This window comes from Cucumis sativus, unplaced genomic scaffold, assembly GCF_000004075.3.
Source record: "Cucumis sativus cultivar 9930 unplaced genomic scaffold, Cucumber_9930_V3 scaffold92, whole genome shotgun sequence".
In the NCBI taxonomy this organism is placed as follows: domain Eukaryota; kingdom Viridiplantae; phylum Streptophyta; class Magnoliopsida; order Cucurbitales; family Cucurbitaceae; genus Cucumis; species Cucumis sativus.
The window spans coordinates 26,126-47,120 of NW_022279581.1; the positions used below are offsets into that span (position 1 = coordinate 26,126).

The 20,995-nt window shown below is 32.9% G+C and overlaps 1 protein-coding gene across 1 annotated transcript; it reads right to left on the minus strand.

Moving 5' to 3' along the window:
* Nucleotides 1-14,864: 14,864 nt before the first annotated feature.
* LOC101217028 (heterogeneous nuclear ribonucleoprotein 1) lies at nt 14,865-19,562 on the minus strand. The gene is given in 7 exon segments (XM_004139484.3): nt 14,865-15,527; nt 16,433-16,603; nt 16,606-17,193; nt 17,196-17,489; nt 17,492-17,633; nt 18,412-18,634; nt 19,216-19,562. Coding segments are annotated over 6 exon segments (1,425 nt in total). The 5' UTR covers nt 18,628-18,634; nt 19,216-19,562; the 3' UTR covers nt 14,865-15,513.
* Between the last annotated feature and the right edge of the window lie 1,433 nt (nt 19,563-20,995).

Consider the following 20,995-nt stretch of genomic DNA (forward strand, 5'->3'; position numbering starts at 1 on the left):
AGTTTAGATATCAGTTTAATTTGATATATCAAACTAAATGAATGCATATTTGTGATCATGGTTGGGTTGTGAACTTGTTTATTTACTTCTATGGACGACATGGTTGGGTTGATGAATGCTACTCGACCCTTTGACCCCAACCTCACTCGTTTGGCATTAGAATTTCAACGGAAATGATTTCAAATGACAATTTTAAATGCAAGAATGATTTCAAATTATTACTTGTGTTTGGCACATAACTTATTTGAAAAAGTGTGACATCTAACCTTTTTGTCCTTATATTTTTTATAATTGGGTATTTTAAAAAATATAACAAAGTGACAAAATATTTATGTTGTATAAAACAATTTTGAAAAAGGAAAAAAGTTTGTAAGCTCACGGTGATTTTTTTTAAAATTATCTCGATTAATTAGCATTAAGAATATAGTTGGGAAACCATTGTTCAGGGCCCGTTTGGTCACTCTGTTCCATGTTTTTGTTTTCACTTTTTTAAAGAAAAAACGGAGGTATTTGGATACGTTCTCCGTTTCTCGTTCTAAAAGAAAGTAGAAACGTTTTTCTTTTTATTCCTTTTTCTCCATTCTTTTTATCGATTTCCTTTTTCTTTTGCTCAATTCTTTTGATTGGTTTTATTTTTCATTTTTTTCAATTCTTTTTCTATTTCATTTTCCTTTTCCTCTTGTGGAAGACCTTTCTCTTCCTCTTATAATCTTCTTCCTCAAATAATCATTCCCCAAATAACCACTTTCCACATGGTTTCCTTTTTCTTCCTCTTATCTCCATCATCTTCCCAAATGACCATACTCTTCCTCTTTCTCTCATCGTTTTCATTGTCTTCCTCTTCGCCTCACATCATCTTCCTTTACACGATGCATTCCTCTTTGCTGAATTTTGGTTCTCCTCTTCCTCTTTGCTTGAATTGTGTTTTTGCTGTGGATTTCGCCTAATTTATGAGTTTTTACTAGATTTTTGTTTTAGCCGTGAGTTTGTCTTCCTCTCACCGACTTTGTCCTTCATATCTCAATCTTCATCTCAGTTTCTATAAGATTACAAGAAGATCTTATTTTCTAAGTTTGATATATTTTTTTAATGTTTAATGGAGGACATATTTTTGTTTGATGTTTAATTGAATTAAATGTGAATAAAATAAAAAATAAATCTCAAATAAAATCAAGAAACAAGAAACAATTAACAAACACATTTTCTGTTTCTGTTTCTTTTTTTTCAAGAAATAAGAAATAGAAACAATTATCAAACACATTCCTCTTTCTTGTTCTAAAAAAAGAAGGAACAGAAAACCGGGAACAAAGAACAAGGAACAAGAAACAGGGAATGAGAACGTTACCAAACCGGTCCTTAGTATTTAGGGTTTAGATTTGATATCTTTAGAAAGTGATCATTTAGTATTTGGGGTTTAGATTTGGCTATTATTTCCTACACGATCGTTTATGTTTGGGTTGATCGTTTAGATTTGGATCCAAATCTGAACGATTTTTTAAATAATTTTTTAATACATGATCGTTTAAACTTAGATATGGGTTGTCAAATCTCAAAGATTTTTTTTCAAGATTTTTTGGAAAATCATCGTTTATATTTGGTACACGATCATTTAGATTTGTTCATTCAAATGTGGTGCACGATCCTTTATATTTGGTGCACAATCGTTTAGATATGATCTCAAATTTAAACAATTTTTTTTTAAAGATCTATCATTTAAATTTGTCTATTTTTGTACTTGATCGTTTAGATTTGGCTATCCAAACAACCAAATAACCGTTTGAATTTTTTTTAAATAAGATCTTTTATATTCGGTATACGATCTTGAACCAAATAATAAGTTGAAAAAATTGAAGAGAAAAAGACGATGGAAAGAAGAAAAAAATCGCAGAAAGAAAGAGGAGAAGAAAGAATGAAAAGGAAGAGCAAACTTGGAATATTTTTTAAAAAATGACGAGCTCAATCAATTTTTTCCTTTTGTGACACACCGTAAATATTTTGTGAGTTTGTTATACTTATAAAAATTAATCTATTATAAATTACTTTTGTATCAAATAATGGTACTAATTGTATAAATCCATTTTAAATTGTGTTATTTTCAAATACGATAAAAATGAATTAAAATATTTACAAAATATAGCAAAATATTATTATATATATGTGTGATTGATTCAAATAGACTACTATATGTTTCTATCTGATTCGATCACATATAGATCGTGATATTTTGCTATATTTATAAATATTTTAAAAAATTGGTTTTAAATTTTGCTTTATTTACCTTTTCCTCTTTCGATGTCTCAAGAAGATATTTATCTATAAATGTTGTCCAGCTTATTGTATATATCTTTTTATCACTCACAGTTTCTATTTCTTTATCGTTCACAAAAATTGAAAAATTCACAATTAAAATTAATTGTCCAAATCAAGTCTAGCAACAAAAGTTTATATGACAAATAATAATAATAAAAAAGATACATACCAATATTAAGTTCTAGTTGTTGAACAGAGACAACGCTTCAACTAATCCTCACCAAGTTTTTGGCTCCGTTGCCAGAGAATTGGTATTTCAAATATTAGAGTAGAGTTTTACTTTGATTTTGGGCAAAGCATTTGACCTTGGTGAATCACGCATTCAGTCGAAGATCACGTAAAGAGGTTCAAGGTATCAGAGTAATTTGTGATTGCTTGAACCCACCCCAGGATCAGTGTATCTTTCGGTAAGTAGTCAGGACGAGTCTCAATGTATGCGTTCAATCGCAAATGAAGATAAGAACTTCCATGTGGGCTTCAAAGAAGGTGTCCGTGCGTAAAGCTGATGAAATTTGTATTTCATCTAGTCATACGATAAGAACTAAGAAAGATCATTTGAACATTGCGATGAATGATGAAGAGTAGAGACTTATTGCAATAAACAATCAGGATGTAGAGAGTTATGATGGAAATGATCTACGAAGTTCAGGAATGATGCGGTCAGAAAAGCTATGCGGAGCAGAAGCGATGATATCACAATCCTTCCTCGCCAAAGAACCTGAACGCATGAATGCATTTGTAATGTATAATTTTTCCATCTTTACTAAGGACTGTATCCCTATATTTTTGTATATACTCATACTGGTATACCTTTGTAATTATTCTTATACTTGTAAATTAGTTTTGTATTTTCTTCATCTAACACCAAAGATTGCATGTTAAATCACAAAATTATTGACTCATAGGATAAGATAAATGCGATAAATCCAGTCTATGAGAAAGGTCGAGTAAAAACAAATCGAGCATTCTGAACTTCTTGTACGACATGGTTGATTTTACATTTCATTGGGAAGCGTTAGGGTTTTTAGGGAGTATGAAACGTCTCATCGCCCTTTAAAGTTCTTAAAGTTCCAAGGAGCAATGGATATGTTGTACCTCGGGCCATGAGTTGCTTGTCAGGATTATCATGCCACATTTTATACGACAAGACTTTAATCGTGAAGTAACCAACCCTTTAACCCTAGTTAAGACTGTTTATTTAAACTATAGCGAAACCTTAAACTTTAACCACTAGCTTAACAAATTTCTCTACTACACATCAAGATATATGTTGCTCAATCATCATTATGTTTAAGTCGTTTCTCTCCCTTCCCTCTCAAGTGGTAAGCACTCGCTCTTAAAATATCCTGTACATGAGTAAATATTCTCATTTTAGTGGATGTGTATGGGAAGAGAAGGGGAGATACGCTTAAACTATTGATGAACCGCAGAGTAAGAAGCTTTCAGAGGACTTTTAATTGGCTTAACAATTCAAGCAGTTTTTCAATCATAACTACTTTGAATTGTATTTCTCTCTCTTTTCCTTGCTTCATGTGGTCCGTTATGAATAACAGTCCTCCTTGGTTTGTAATTTCTTTTCTCACCATTAGTTTAAATTGTATTTTTCTTCTTTCCTTTTTCCCGGACGTGGTTACCCAAGCAAGCCAATCCAACACACTAGTTGAACATCTTCAATTTTGGTGGACTTGTATGGGAATAAGAAAGAGAAAAATACAAATCAATAACCACACAACGAGTTACCAATCCATACAACAATCATAATTGCAAGCTCATTCTAAGACTTGAGAATCTCCCCTCATTGACCTAAGATTCGCTCTCGCCAGTATCACGTGAGTTATCTGGAATATCCAACACCGTCTTGCCACATTCACATTTTTAGATCTGGGAGTTACATTCCACCAGCGTCTCATCAACGTCTTTCTCACGGTGAGCCCTACAACGACATACACTGTAATCGTTTCACAAGAAGCCCATCCCTAGACTTGAAATCTTCCCTCACTTAGACTTGGGATTTGCTCTCACCAGTATCACATGAGTTACCTATGGTATCCAACAGTGTCTTCCCTCATTTCTTTTTAATTCTTCTTAAACATCTCTTGGAGAGAGTCCATGATCTAACGTGCAATGACCATGGTCTCATGTTTCTTGCTTAGTATGTCAAACATACTAGACACGAGATAGACGCGAACCTTGTTATTGGCCTTTGTCCAACGGTTATATGCATCTCTGACATTCTGAGATGCATTTCGAGCAGGGGAATGAGGACATTCCTCCATTAAGACGAAGCGTAGATCATTATTAACCAGAATCTTATTCAGGTTTGACTTCCACGTCACATAATTTTTATTGATTAATTTATCATTTTTAAGCAGTTGAAAAATTGAAAAAGACACGCTGAAACAATCAATTGGTCATATTATTTATCTTTGTCTTAACCCATCAAAATAATCCAATCAATTCAGCAAAAACAAGCAATCATAGAACTCTAATCAACAAATGATTTAGTTTTGCAACGATACTTCAGAAGTTTAGAGCAAGAGCCACCGAAGGGTGATTAGCTACTCCTCTCCTGAATTGAGACAATCTCAGATAATAACTAATACCAGAATAACTCATATTCCTATAGTTCTTAGCTATCATTGTTCGGTCAAGGATTCATGAACTAACTTAATTCATCCTGTAAGTGTGACCCTATCATTTTCAGATCCCAGAGGTACGCTTCAACAGGCTACCAAAAGGAAAGACAACTGTTGAAGATTAACCTAAGAAACCCTATCCATTTATAGAGTTTGCGTTGTTCCGACTGCTACAAGTAGGCCTCCAAAGGGATGGTCAAGCTAAAACGACACGCAGGCGGATCATAGAAATCTCACGGTGCAACCTAATGGAGGAGACCGTAGGATACGGTGACACTCGTCCTTCTCCCACTTACTATGAATATTTCCCCTATTCACCATATTATTGACCCATACAAACACTCTCCGAAGGAAGGCCGCTCCCAGGGCGACACAAAGCCGAGTATGAATCTCACGTGTGAACTCTTAGGATGTGAGAGCTAAAAATTGATATATCATATATACCATTTTTCTCCCACTAAAACGTTCTATTAATTTAGGGTTTGTTGTACTTAGATAAATTCCGGCTAAATGCATCTATCTAAGTCTATTCTTATTATAACTCTTATAATAAACTTTACTATAAAGTTTCTAGATGCACTAAACTATTTATTTTACCTAGTGACATCTCATTCTTAATAGGAACAAGGTTAATTCAACGCCAATTTCGAGTCAGTTTCCAGATAGGAGATGTTCCGTAAACTGTCAATTTAAGTACCCTAGCCTTAGACAGAACTTTACCAGTGGAGTTCCCTTATAACCTTAAATCCTATTCATTCTTAGGATTTCTAGGTGTATTAAATCATTTAATTTACCTAGTGGCATCTTATGCTAATGGGAATAAGATTAATTCAACGCCGGTTCCGACTCAGTTCTCAAGTAGGAGGTGTTTTGTAAACCGTCAACTTAAGTAGCTCCATCCTTAGACAAAATTTTACCAGTGAAGTTCCCTTATAACCTTATCCTATTTGTCCTATTTAGTTCCATTAAACTAAAAATATAATTCTAATCCTATTAGAATTAATGTGATCTTAGGTCCATTTAACTTTAAACAATTTAAGATTAAATGAAATTAATCCTAAAATCCTAAAATATAATTATAATCCTAAGATCTTTATTATAGGTTGACGGTTTCTAATTAAGTAATTTTATAATATTTATAAAATTACTTAATTAGTCCTATAATATGTACACTATGGTTTAATTAATTAAAAAATATTAATTAAAAATATCCATACAATATGCAAAATATTATATTAACATAATAATTATATTAATCTATGGATGTAACATGCTCAATGCAAATTTGATTTTTATCTTAATTAATATAAAATTTATTTAAAAACTATATAAATTAACCAAGCATCCATAAGACATTAATTTAAATAGAATAAATTATATTTAACTAAGTAATATCATCCGTCATCATTTTCCAATTTCATATATTTAAAACATCAAAATACTTTAAATAATTTATGAAATTCAACATACAAAAATGGATGAACATGCTTAGAAAATCATCCAAAATGATGCATGATAATTATAATCGTAAGGTGAGATTTTAAATTATATGACATACATTATGCACATAATTAATTTAATCAAACTTAATAATAGATTAAATAGCAAAATAAACCGAATTTGTCACCCCTAAAAATTAATCAAATTAATATAATCATATTAATTAAAATAAATTAAATAAAGAAATAGAAAACGAGAAAAACACAGCAGTAAGATTGGAATTCATGACATCCTTCTTTCAAGGTAGTAATTTAACCACTGCACCAAAATCGTCAACCAAGAATATTAAAATGCGTACGTAATGTATGTTTATTTCTATTTTTTCTTTTTTATTCAAATCCGCTGGTGCACCCAAAAACGTCACTTCACACCAAATCTTTTCATCAAAAGTCATCGAACGACACGTATTTACATACTTGATTACAGAATTAAAATGTCCAAAACAACGGACCCTTACATTAATCAAATTAATGAAAAGTTGTAATCTAAGGTGCCAATATCGAAAACATCTATTTTGCAAACCACATTCATAATGCAAAAACTAAATCCCACCTAAACCAATGCAAATTTTAAAATTTCCAACTAAAATTTGAGATGACTCTGATACCAATTGAATGGATAAAAGCCCTATGACAGCGGAAGAATTTAAAGAACCATTGCTCAAATTAATTTGCGAATCTTAAAACATCAGTACATTGGCAAAATTTTAGAATAGGTCATCCTAGTAAAATAGAAACCTAACTAGTTAACGGAGTTACATCTAGTGGTTACTATTTCGCGGTCTGGTCTTATGCAAACTCATTGCATATGATACCCTCACTCGCATGTCAACTACACGAACACGTTGGATCATTACGTTTGTATCAAATACAAAGTGAGTCGTATCAATAGTAATACTAAGATAAGGTACCCAACCTTATCCCTATACTATAGACCCTTTAAGCTGATCTTGAACATTGATCTCTGTATGTCTCTACATACTATTCAAGACTCATTAAACTGTTTAGGATGTTAGTTTATTGGATTTGGGTTATTAAGAAAAAATAATAATTTAATTAATAACATTTTATTAATAATGGTCAATGGATTATATTTACAATCTACGAGTTTTATGACATAAATCTCAACATGAATTTGTTGATTGTATTGTATTTCCAAAAATGTTTTCCAAAATATAACTCACTAAGTATTTGTTTTATGTGTTAAGTTTTCCTTCCCAGGTTATCAGACATTAAGGCCAAGTTGATAAGAGTAAGGTGAGCAAGCTAGGTCTTTTAAGTGTGAAGTTGTTCTATACAAATTGGAAGCCTTATTTTATAGCTTTTATATTTAAGAAAGCTTGTATTATGTATTGTATTTGGAACACACGTTGTTAAGTAATAAAGAAAAGTTGTTTGTTCTATCTTGCATTGTGAAAGTTTGAGTTTAAAGTTCGACCCATGCTTAAGATTGTTGTGTAAATCCGCTTACTAGGCTTTCAGTGTGTTGTCTCGCTAGGAGATACGCGTTGAGTGTCTAGGCAGTCATGCCTCCACAGGATAGTATGAAGTGATTTTGAGGCGATGCGTGACAGAATCTTTACTTGACGGAGGAAAAATAGCGTCTATAGGAGGCTTCTAAAGAGTTGTCTCAATATGCTTTTCAAACTTGGTTATCTTAATGACACTTTGAAGAGTCACTCTCTTACTTTCTAAAGAACTTCTTATTGCCTAAGCCAGAGGTATTACATATTAAAACTAAACATACGATATTGGTAGATGATCAACACATGTTTGACATGTACTCATGGGGTAGGCTAGCATTCAAATTATTAGTCAACTACGTGCAAACAGCATTGAATATTAGGAAAAACATCAACAAGGGAGTTCATATTTCCTACTCATAACTTGGGCATATGAGATACTATCTACCTTGAGTATATTTAAAAATTTCTTTGCTAAAAAAATGCAACCAAAGTGGATAGGAAGAAAAAGGTTTTTGACTCACCAAAGGTACTTACATAACCTACAACTATATATTAATTGTCATAAGACACAGTTATAGACTAGTTTAATTTATTAAGTGAATTGACAATAGAGCTTGAGATATGCCCATTGTTGGTAACCAATGGAGAAATTAGAATGTTTTACTTCCAACATTTTTTTCAAGAAGAAGAAGCAAACAAAATTACAAAGAGAATTATAAGATAGGGCATTGATGGAAAAAAATAAATAAACAATTGTAGTACAATAAGGATGATGAAGGTGATACTAACAAAAAGAAATCACACCAAACTAACTCAACTAACATTGGTCCAAGCACAAATATCACAATGTAAAAAAAGTCAATAAATGAAGAGAGCTCTGAGACACCAAGGAAATAATTATAAGTAGAAACGAAGCAACCGTCGAACTAAAGAGAAAGAGTAGCGTAACCATCAAATTTGGGAATGGAGAAGCAATAGTACCACCTTCGAACCTGAATATGGAAAAGTAGTAGCAAAGCGACCATTAAACTTATAGATGGAACAACCAACAACAAAACATCCCTCAAACTTAGAGATGGAATAAGCAGCAACAAAGCAACCATCGAACTTAGAGATGGAAAAGTAACAACACGACCATTGAATTTGGTAGGAGTGTAAATGGATTGAGTTGGGTTGGGTTAAGGAGTATTTTAGAACCAACTTGAATTTTTGGGTTGGGTGGGTTGGCAACCCGAATGACTCGAGAAACATTTACAACCTAACCCAACCATAAAAATATGGGTTGAGTTAGGTTATCGAGTTGTATAATTTTTCTTTTCATTTCTAATATTTGTTAAATTTTAAAAATTTATGACATCATATCCATAAATCCACACATCTAAAAACATCCATAGAGTACGAAATTAATACAATAATACTTAGCAAAAAGTTTTAAAACATCTAGTATTACTTATGGAAAGTCAAATATGAAACAAACTTCTAAAAGAAAAACACATTCCTAACATCATATTATAAAACTTAATAGAAATATATAGAATATAATTAATTCCGGTTGGGATAGGTTGGATTGGACCAAAATTTTCAAACTTCAACCTGAGACCCCCCACAACCAAACTCAAAATTTAAAATAACACATCCAACCTTATAATATGGGTTGGGTAGTCCGGTTATTCGGGTTGTTGGGTTATTCTTACACTCCTAGAATTTGGAGATGGATAAACAACAACACAACCATCAAACTTGAAGATGGAAAAGCAGGAACACAACAAACATGAAATTTGAGGATGAAACTAGTTGCAGTACAACCATCAAACATGAGAATAGAACTAACTGGAGCACAACAATCAAACTTGGGAATGAAGAAGCAGTAGCTCAGTTCTTGAACATTGAGTCGAAAAGCAACAACACAATTAACATTAAACTTGATGATGAAACTAGCAGCAACACAACCACCAAACTTAGGGATGGAACTAGCACCAGCAAAGCAACCATCAAACTTGAATATAAAGAAACATTGATGAAGCATTCAGTCTTGCATTTGAAAATGCATCAATGAGACCTTTGAGGTTGATTTTGAAGATTTTTTAAACTTGAAGATTAAAAGTGTTTAACTTTAGATGAGTGACACCTTTATAAACATACTTATAGTGTCTTGCACCTAGTGTTACACTTCTTTGATTTGTTGTATTACCCTCACCAAGGCACCTTCAATTCTAAGTGAAAGAATGAGCACCATCAATTTTCTAGTATTCTGTTTATGTGATTATGATAGTACTTTATTTGTTTGTTGAATTTTAAATTTATTTTAAGCAGGTGATATACCCATATAGGGGGATGTCACGCCCCACCTGGAACCCATCCCTCCCTCACATTCCAAGTGCAAACGTGCCTCAGGCAGCTCCACACACCAGAACGCCCAAACTTAAACTTTTACTTAAATTTAAACTTTATAAGAACTTACTTTGTGACATGGAAACACAACACTAATAGGCTTGAAAGAACTTAACAACTTTATTCCTTCAATAACAAACTTAGTGTAATTACAAGGTAATGCTTAAAGAAGTTAAAACTTTTAAACTTAAATTCTAACGCTTGCATGGCTCTTAATGCCTGACACAAAGCAACGACTCGCCTTCTCTACACGATTTCCTTACTTTGCTTACCCAGGGAAGGGAACTTAAAACATAAGCCTAATACTTAATAAGTGAAAGTTTAGGAAAATCTTTTTGGGGAAAACAAGTATGTGCATGAAATCATTTTACAAACTCAACTTCTCAATGCCTTAACACGCGCTGGAAGGAGGAAGCAATAAATCTTAAACACCTCATTAGCCTCTACTTATTCATTCCGTCTAGACATTGAACTTTTTCATACATAGACTACCTTAATGATTCTCATTTCACCACCAGTATCCCTAGAGAGTTCACGTTTAAATTCCTGTTGTTCAAGCAATCAACTCAAATGCATGCCTCTTAACGCATCCAACCACCTTTGTGCCATGCGAACCACTCAACATATGGTTGCCTTGACTCTTATGAGCACATAACAGCTAACTCATGATATGAATAAAGCTAATGTTTAGTCGCATACAAACATTTCATTCAAGCAACATAAAATAAATACTTTGACTTAGAAACAAACTTTTAAAGGGTTGTGCTTTTCTTGTAAGTCATAATCAAAATTATAACATGTCCTTCAATGTACATAATATAATGAGTTTGAAATAAAAGCTCTAGAAAAATCTCTGTTCTTCTCTTTGGCAGGGTCACTCACAAAAACTCAAACGTTTCATACTAACAAAACTTCTTCTCTTCGCCTGATGTACTCTTACTAAAGCTTCAGCACTTAGGATTTTCTTATTATTTCCTTTGAACTCACGAGGCCTACTTATACTAATCTTAAATTGGATTACTCATCCTTAAACTCATCTTAGCACGCCAACTCCTAACTTAGTGTCTTACACGTGCAAGTTTAATATTTTCTCTAAACATGCTTAACTTAAACTTAACACATGTTTAGCTAACTAATCATTTAGGTTAACTCTTAATCGACTCCACTTCAACTAGCTTGTCACTTGATATATAGTAAGTGCTTGTTGCCGCCATCCTTTCCTAACTGTCTTTTTCGCTTGGCTCTTCCTTGCGTAATACAAAACCCTAGTATACTTTCCTTCTCACATTATCTTGTCTTAGTGTGTTGCCTAGCTAGCTTTATTACATGTACTACCCTTCCTCGCGTTGCTTATGAAAAATGCATCTTCCTTCGTCAAAACATGTCATTCTTATACTTAGTTATTTTTATAGCTTCTTTATTCACAACCTTTTTATTTCATAACACGAGTTTTGAGCAGTTCACACTCTTCGCATTTTTCTTAAAGTTTTCTTCAAGCTACATGTGTACCCTTCACAAAAGGGATTAAGTCATGACGTAGTTCAACTGAATATTTTTTGTTTTTTTACTAGATTGAACTTAAAGCTTTCCTTAACCTAGATGCATACCCTTATAGAAAAAAAATTAAAACATAACATAATTCAACTGAGTTTTTTTTTTTTTTTTTTTTTGCCATTCATCTTTTAAGCTCCTGTGGGCTAGGAGCATCATGCACTTTAGGCTCTTCTCATACAGAGCTTTGCATATTTAGTAGCTCATATTTTTATCAAGGACTTGTTCACCCCCTTCATTTGTAAGATTGGTGAATATAATAAGCTCTAGCTTTACCATCAAGGAATCTTTTGTATTTATGATAATGTACAACATCCTCTTCATGTGTAATGGCACACAACTGTGGATTTTATTGTCATTTTTTCTTCATGAAATGGTTTTACCTTCAAAGTTTTTATCTTTCATTCATGTTTATTACTTGTAATCTTTAGATTATCAAAATCAGATGTTGAAGGTCGATCTTTCTTTGATGTGGATATACTTGACCTTTTAAAAGTTGAAGTTCGAGTGGAAGTACAAGTTGAACATTGGTTTTATTCTACCATCATGGCCATACTCAATCTCTGAAAGACTGGAGATCAGGTAGTTGAAGGTTTGATATGATCAAAGATAAAAAGATTTTTGCTTGACTTCTTTTGAATTGTTGACTTCTTTGGCAGTTATATGATTGCTGTCAAATTTTTCTATGCTAATAGCATGACATGCAAAGACTTCTAATACTTCATTAGGATGATCATCGAAAAAGTTTCTTGAGAGGGATTATGCTAAAGTAACTGGTTGTTGAGGTTGGGGAAAGTCTTTGTCTTCTTCCTGCACAAACTTAGGTTTTCATGTCTTTTTCTTTCTTTTTCCTTTCCTTTTATGAGTGGCGCTTTCTTTTCTATAATTTTGATAGACGTGTGACTATTTTTGAATGGAATTTCGTTGTCTCCTTTTTTGATAAGTCGCGACTATCCATCCTTCGTCATCCTCTTCAACAAGTTCTTTCTTTTTAGAGCCTACTATCACAATCTTTTGTTGGAATCGAACAACTATAGGTTTGAATATCCCAAACTGGATCAAGTTTTTCCTTTGATCATAAAACGCCTAATGTACTCCTTCATTTTGCAAATTCACTTCTTTTTATTAAAAACACGTGTTAAGACAATAAGACCGTGAAAACAAACGTTTTATCCTTTGCAACTTGCATAACGTCTTTGTTATATTTTAACGTAATTAATCACACGCTACTTCCTTTATATCGCCTAAATGCCTCATTATTCTATATAAAAGGGTGTGTACAAGTTATCACAACACCTTGTTTTTGTTCTTGCATAATCCTCTTTGAGTGACACTAGGTGACATGTCTAATGTAAGTGTCACTTGTGATGGTAGCTTTAGATGTAGCTTCCTTCATTGTCATTTGTTGATTTGTTTATTTAGATGACGAGAGAGATGAGAGGTAGAGAGATTTCATTCGACATGCCAATTTGTTCGCATGAGATTTTTGAAGAAACGTGTTTCGTAGAGTTGAACATGTGTTTGTGTTGATTTTATGTGATGTGGTTCAATCTCTAATACTTAATCCTTTGATTCTCTCTCGATTGAATGTGTATGCTTGATTTGAGAAAGTGAAACGCTTGATGTTCTTGAAGTTGGGGTCTCAATTGTATCTACAAAAAAATGGAGTTTTAAGGAGTGGTTTAGTCTTCACGACATACGGAGTTTTCTTGCTGTTGAGAGAAGTCTCTTGATGCTCTGAAGTCTAAAATTTCAACCCTATAAATGAAGAGAACTTGAGCCTTATTTAGCATTTAGGCTAAGCTAGACCTACTTTTAGGTTCAATAGAATTTTATCCCAAATAAACATATTTAACTAGACCAAATAATTAACTCAATCCAATGATCGTGATGAAACACATGTGATACTATCAAAACATGTCAACTTTTAATTAGTCTCAAATTCAACTATTTATGAATGAGCATTTGTCGACACGTCATTTACGAAATCAATGATGGATTGCAAATAATTGAATTTGGACGCAATTAAAACAAATTGAAATTGAAGAGGTAAATTGAAAATTTTCGATGATGCCATGTGTTTTTGTATTAAATGTTGAATTAAATTAATTATTTTGATTTAATTAAATATTAAAATTTAGATTAAAATCCAATTGAGCCTGAAAATAGGGTTAGTGTTGCCCAAATCTAAAATCTAAGTCAAATCCAATATAGTTGGGTTCAAGGGCCAAATCTATGAACGAACCAATCACAAACTCATAAAACTCACTAAAGATCTTCATAAATACTCTCTAAATAGGGGAGTTCTCTTATGAGTTCATAAAGTTAGACGGTTAAACCACATCTAAAGTCTCAAGTCCTAAGTCCTATTTGTTTGAAGAAACAAATATTAAATAAGACTAACTTTAAAACATTTACGTGGTGCACTTCCATACATTAAGCATATGTGTTTAACCGGAGATAATCGAAATATTAAGTATTAGAGATCAAACCACATCCTCGTCAAATCTACGTTAGGAAACCTTGTGCAAATAATTTTAAAAAATAAATTTAAAAATATGTTAAATTACTATTAATTATGTTTAATTATATGATAAAAATAGGACAAAATATTATGTAATATCACAACAAGAAATAAATATCATTGTCTTCTAAATTCTGGAACTTCTCTTCTAGTAATAGTATTTCAGCAAAAAGAAAAAGAAAATTTCCAAAAACTAAAAGCCCACTTGGATTGAATTTCATGTGTATGTGTATGTGTATATAAACACTTTTTTTCCCCTTCCAACAGTTATTTAAACAATAAGAAAATCAAATCTAAACACACTTATACTCTTAAAGATGTATATTACAAAACATTAAAGAAATAGAGTAAGAACATAATACAATAATAAATAAGGAAATAATTGGAACCTACAACTTTAATACAATAAATAAGGAAATAATTCAAACCTACAACTTTATAAGATAAACAACCCAATTGGATGGATGCAAAAAAGAAACATTTCCAATTGCAAGTAAGAACATTTTCAATTGCAAGTAAGAGTATTTTTTAGCTTAAAAAACTTTGGTTTAGCTCAAAAGGGAGCTAAATTTACAACAAAGAAGAATTGGGAAGCTGGACAACATCACACCACTAATCAACCTCAGTTTCATACAATCAGATGAGAAGTAAAAACCCAGAATGACTAATAAAAGGTCAAACAACAAGAAAACCTGATGAATACTAGCATCTTTTTTCAGAAAGACGAACCCGAAAAGAAAAGGAGAAAAAAAGAAAAAAGATGTTGATTCGTTCGTGTGACATCATTTCTCGGAGTAGCGTATTATGCAACAGTTCTGCACATATACCTTACCCACAATCCAATTATACATATCAATCAAATTACAAGAAAGAAGGAAGGAAAGAAAGAAGTAGAAGTAGAAGAAGAAGAAAGAAGAAAGACCTATATTTTCAAGCTCAATCCTGACCAAGAGAAAACCCTCTGGAACCTGCTTCTTTATGGAACAGTTTGTGAAACAGAAAACAAATTAGCTCTGACAGTATCAAATGGGAGTGTATCACAAGGACGAAATTATACGAAAAATTGCAGTACACCTGCTTTACTGAAATACGCATCACCTACTATAATTTTTGACATCTGTTGTATCATCTTCTTCCTAAGCAGCAATTCCTGATTCAAAACATTTACATACAAAACAAAAAGATCAGCCTAGTTTTATATTGTTAAACCTACGTTTGTCTAAGTGAGATTTGGACACTTCCCAAACTACGACAGATATTCAGCAAATAACTTATACATGTTCTGCCGAAGATCATATATTTTAATTATAACACAACCAAACAGAAACAGATCTAATTCGCAAATTAGCAGGCAATAAATGTGCCTCCTTTTTCTCTTATTTCTGTAGGTGACTATGCAAACTTATTTTTGTGCAACAGAGAACGAAACTTGTCAACTTTGCAAACTTTGCATTGAAAAGCTTAGGGAATAGGGACTGATTCTGTGTGGATTCTCTGTTTTTGTTTTTTTAGACAGCTTTTATAAAACTATGATCAGATAGCTAGAAAAATAAAAAAGTATCATGTGGTTAGAAGGCATTGTTTACAGGTCTAATATTTTGGAGGAAAGAACATTAAAAATCCCCAAGAAAAAGGTAAAAGTTTTTTCACTAAATAGTTAGTTAATAGGGTCTCCCAACTTTGGAAGGTGCACAGTACATTACATTGGTTCGAAGGTTAATATATTCCGACTTCTCTTTTTTTTTTTTGGATAAGAAATATATTCCGACTTCTATAAGAAGATTGTAAGAAATTCCAGGAAAAACTCCTATAAAAGCATAAATATGAAAAAGCCATGTGTTATATACAATCTTTAGAACAAAAAGACATTATGGTAAAACCTACAGATCAAATCTTGTTCAAGTAAGGTCGTAATAATTTAGTTTTGATTTTTGATTTTATAATGTTTAAAGTGATAAAATCTTGAAAGTCTAAAGTTTCTACAGAAATAACAGCAGCAAAAGAAAGAAAAACTTTAAAATATTCAAAGTTTTCTTTGAAGTAAAAAAAACTCACCTCTATTAGATTGTCTATTAGAAACACCGTATCCAACAGTATAACCAGCATTGTTTCTACTAATAACATCTGAAGCTGCATTGCCAAGGCCAAAACCAATTGAGGAAGAATCCTCAAGCTCTGTTGGCAACGACTGCCAACTGGAATGCCCATAAAATGTGTTTCCTTCATCATTATTCCATGAACCTCATCATAAATATTTGGTGCAGAGTACAAAGATGCTGAGGAAACATTAGTTCCAATGCTTCTAGCATAACCTACAGTTGTTCCTGATGTAAAGCTGGCATCTCCGTTTCCGAAGTCAAGATTAACAGTATTGAATGAAGAACCAGCATTTTCCCCATGACCTAAACTTGCAGAAGCACCCCAAAGCCCTCCGATATTGTTTAATGAACTAGTTCCTGTATGCACACCACCAGAGCCAGGAAAAGTCCTCAAGTGTGAGGAGTTTGTACCAGCAGAGGTACTGACGTTTCCCCACAGATTCTGAACCGACGAGCTTAAAATAGAACCATTACCTCCACCACCACTATATACCATGGGGTTTGGGCTACCGTACCTATTTAAATTTCCACTGTACGAGGGGCTCATTACTCGTCCATAGCTGAGGTTAGAGCTAACATTGGGACCTGTCCCATAGTTGGGGTTCAAGCCTGTTTCAAGATTTAGCCCCATTCCATAACCAGGACTAATTGGAGAAAGGCCACCCCGACCAACTGTAACAGGACTAAATCTACCATCAGATCTCAATCCATATCCCCAACTGCGGTTGGATTATATCCTTGATTATAGCCATTTAAATAGCTACCAACTCTACCAAAATTGAAAGGATATCCAGCTAATTGATTTCGATTTGGCACTGGTGATGATTCCTTGGGAACAGCCCTCTTAACCTCAACCATTTTTCCATTGAGTTCATGAAAAGTTTTGTATAACACTTTCTCCACCGATTCCTCCGACTCGTAAGTGATAAATCCAAAACCTCTTGGTCTTTGAGTATTATGATCATACATCACAACGACATCTACGATTGTACCAAACTGATCAAAATACTTTTGAAGTCACTCTCTGTAACAGTGGATGCCAATCCTCCAACAAATATCTTCTTTGTGCGAGTAGGACCAGGTGATCCAAGAATACCAGTATTATTCCTGCTCAAAATGTTTTGATCATCTCGAGGAACCGCCTTCTTTGCTTCAACCTGAACAAAAGAAAAAAGAAGACAAAAAAAACTAACATCAAAACATGGAAATGATAGAATTTACTTTCTTTACCAATACACATAAAGGTCTGGAAGCAACAAAACGTATCTTTTTAACACACGTGGAAGCCATCACACATAAAGCCTAATGTCCATGACAAACTCAACAAGATAACGAGCCTCCTAATATACACAACTCATTGTTTCACATTGAGGACTACTTAAGAACTCAAGGATATAGATGTACAACCTATAGAACAAATCCTGTTCAAGTAAGGTCATTTTACATTGAGGACTACTAAGGAAGATTAAGATAGACTTCTTTCTACACAAAAATTTGCAAATTTATCGAAGGACCAAAGCCCTCTCACAGTATTGATTTGATATATAAATGTTTGTACATATACCCAGGACATATGAAGGCAACCCAAGTACATACATTGGCATCATACTTCCACAAAAACATGGTCATCATTTCACATGAAACAGAAATTGCCCAATTAAAATGTGAATAGCCGAATCTTCCCCTTCATGCTGTGAAGGAAAACTATGAATTATCGAGATAAAGAGATTTAGCATATAAATGCTGAAGAATTCTAATAAGTTTGGATCATGAGGAACACCAAAAGATATCAGGAAAACCTTGATCCCTCCACGAGTATATTTAATCCACAAAATTGAATCTGAAGACACACTGGAACATTCTTTGAAAGACATCTAAAGCTTCTAATACAGGTGGAAAAACCAATGAAAATAAAGTAGAATACACAAGACTTACAGTTCTTCCATCAATTACATGTTTTTCCAATACAACTCTCGCTGCAGCAACAGGGTCAGCAAAGACAACGAATCCGAAGCCACGGGCACGGCCAGTGGCCCGATCCCTCATGATCATCACCTCCACCACTTCTCCAAAGTTCCGAAAGTACTCCCGAAGACGATCTTCATCTGTGTCCCACGAAATACCACCAATGAAAAGCTTGCCAGGATCCATGCCCACTCTACAAATCCATTGCAACCAATCCCATCAGTATCATTCAGCAATAAGAGTGCATACGGCACACAGCAATCGCATATCTTAAAGTCTAATCCAATCGGCTTGAGAAGAAGAAGCCAGAAAGCCGATCAATCCAAGCTGAGGAAAAACAGAAGGCTATACAAAAACAACACAGATATCTATGGAACAGTTTTGCTTACATTAGAAGAGGAATAGAATTGAAGCTAGGATTGAAAAAGAAACATTCATTTAAGAAACACGGCAATGCGAGCTAAATTAAACAGATGTTATGAAAAAGAAAAACACAAAATCGTCATCAAAATGGAAAATGCTCTTATTGTTAGATAGAGAATGATTGAAATCAGATTCGATCTCAAAGCATCGGAGCGTCCACCGATCAGAAAAATCGATCGATCTACAAACAAGGAATCCTCAAAAGCTAAAAGCACATAAAAGGAATGAACCCATCAAAGAAGAAAGGTTAAAATTCGGAAGAAATGAGTTTTGATTCAAAACCCAGAAAAGAAATGAAGTAGGAAGATTGAAGAAAGAAAATGATTTGCAGAGAAAAGAAGAGAAACTTACCGAAATGAAAACGACCCAGTTGGGAACTCTAGAATCTAAGATCTAAGAGAAGGCATAATAAGAAGAGAGGGCGAGAGGCCCTCCTTTTTTCCTATCTCTTTCCTTGTTCCAGTTACTGTTTTGGTTTTTGTTCTAGATAAATATGCAATACCAAATAAACGATTGAAGGCTATATATGAAACAGAGAGAAGGAGAAAGATATTTGTGTAAGAAAAGGAATTTGCATCTGGAATGGGCGCAATATTTGCATCTAAATATATAACAAATTACATATACACACAATTATAATTATATATGTATAGGTAGAGAGAGAAAGAAAAGAGAAAAGAAAGACTTGGTTGTCTTGCGCGTACGAAAATTACAAAGGGAGACGATGATGAACAAGGGTAATAATTTGGTATGCTAATTTTTTTTTCTTTTTCTTAATATTATTTTTTTCATTTTTCTTTTCTTTTTTATAAAAAGAGTTGCCATTTTTGTCAATTCTTTCCTATGGGTTAGTGAAATTTTTTATTTTCTTTTTCTGGGTATTTAAGAATGTAAGTATGGTGTAAGAAAAAAACACAAGATTTGGTAGAAAGATATTAAAGTCTTTTTCTTTTGTTAATGAGATGTATTCATGTATGGTCTTCAAATAATTATACGAACAACCACAATCACATTGAGGTTAATCGGAGAAAATTGAAAAATGGTCAAAATTTCCTTGAGTTTTTCTATTCAAAATAAATGTTAGAAAGATTCATACATTTCTGCTGCAATAGCAATTCTTGATTTCCTCCATGGAATTAGTCAATGTGAATTGCCACAAATTTCAAGTTTAAAACTCAAAGTTTTTCATTATTTTTGTTTTTGCTATACTCATTACTACAATGCATCTTCCTCTGTGCGTAATTAATTGAGTAATGAAATGGGATTTCTTATTCCTTTTTCTACACTGTTATTATTATTATTATCAAATAAAAAATAGAAATCACCTTCCACACCCAAATTACTTCCTGTGGAGGCAAGGAATGAGGCATTTAGGCTAAACTTGCTTGTTGACATTTACACACTCCAATTATTTAACTCATCTTTCCATTCATTGTCATCACAAAAACACACATGTATGATGAAAAGGGATAGAATTAACATATATTTTATCCTTTTAATTGCATATATATATATATATGTATGTATGTATATAAATTGTGAAGAAATAAAAAAGAATTAAGTAATTAAAAAAAAAAAGAAATAAATGGATGAGTTTTGTGGTATAAAAAATAGAGAGAGAGGAGAGGAAAATAAAAGGTGGGGCAGATGTGTGAAAGACAGAAGGGATTGCTTGTGCTTCCACACATTCTTAGGGAATAGAAACAGGTAAGTTAGATGCAATTTCACAAGTTTTCTCATCTCCCCAATACACATCTATTACTCTTTACTATTCTCATCCTTTTTAGTCCTCCAGTTTTGAGCAACACGTTTTTTTAGTTTTTTAAATACATCTTTTTAATCTTTGGAATTTTTAAGGCTTCAAACTTAGATACATGGAATGTGTACCGAATATAGGGTCAAGTTAATTTCACAAATTGAGATGGAAAGGGATAAAACCTTCATAGAAAGAAACTAAAAGTTAGCTTGCTGTTTTTACAAAATTTCAAAAGCTAAAATGGTATGTTGTTCAAAAAACTTGGATTAACGATAGTTTGCAATTATTCAAAAAACTTGTTTACATTTTCTTATTTTAACGCACAACATATATATAATATATATATAATATATATATATATATATATATATATAT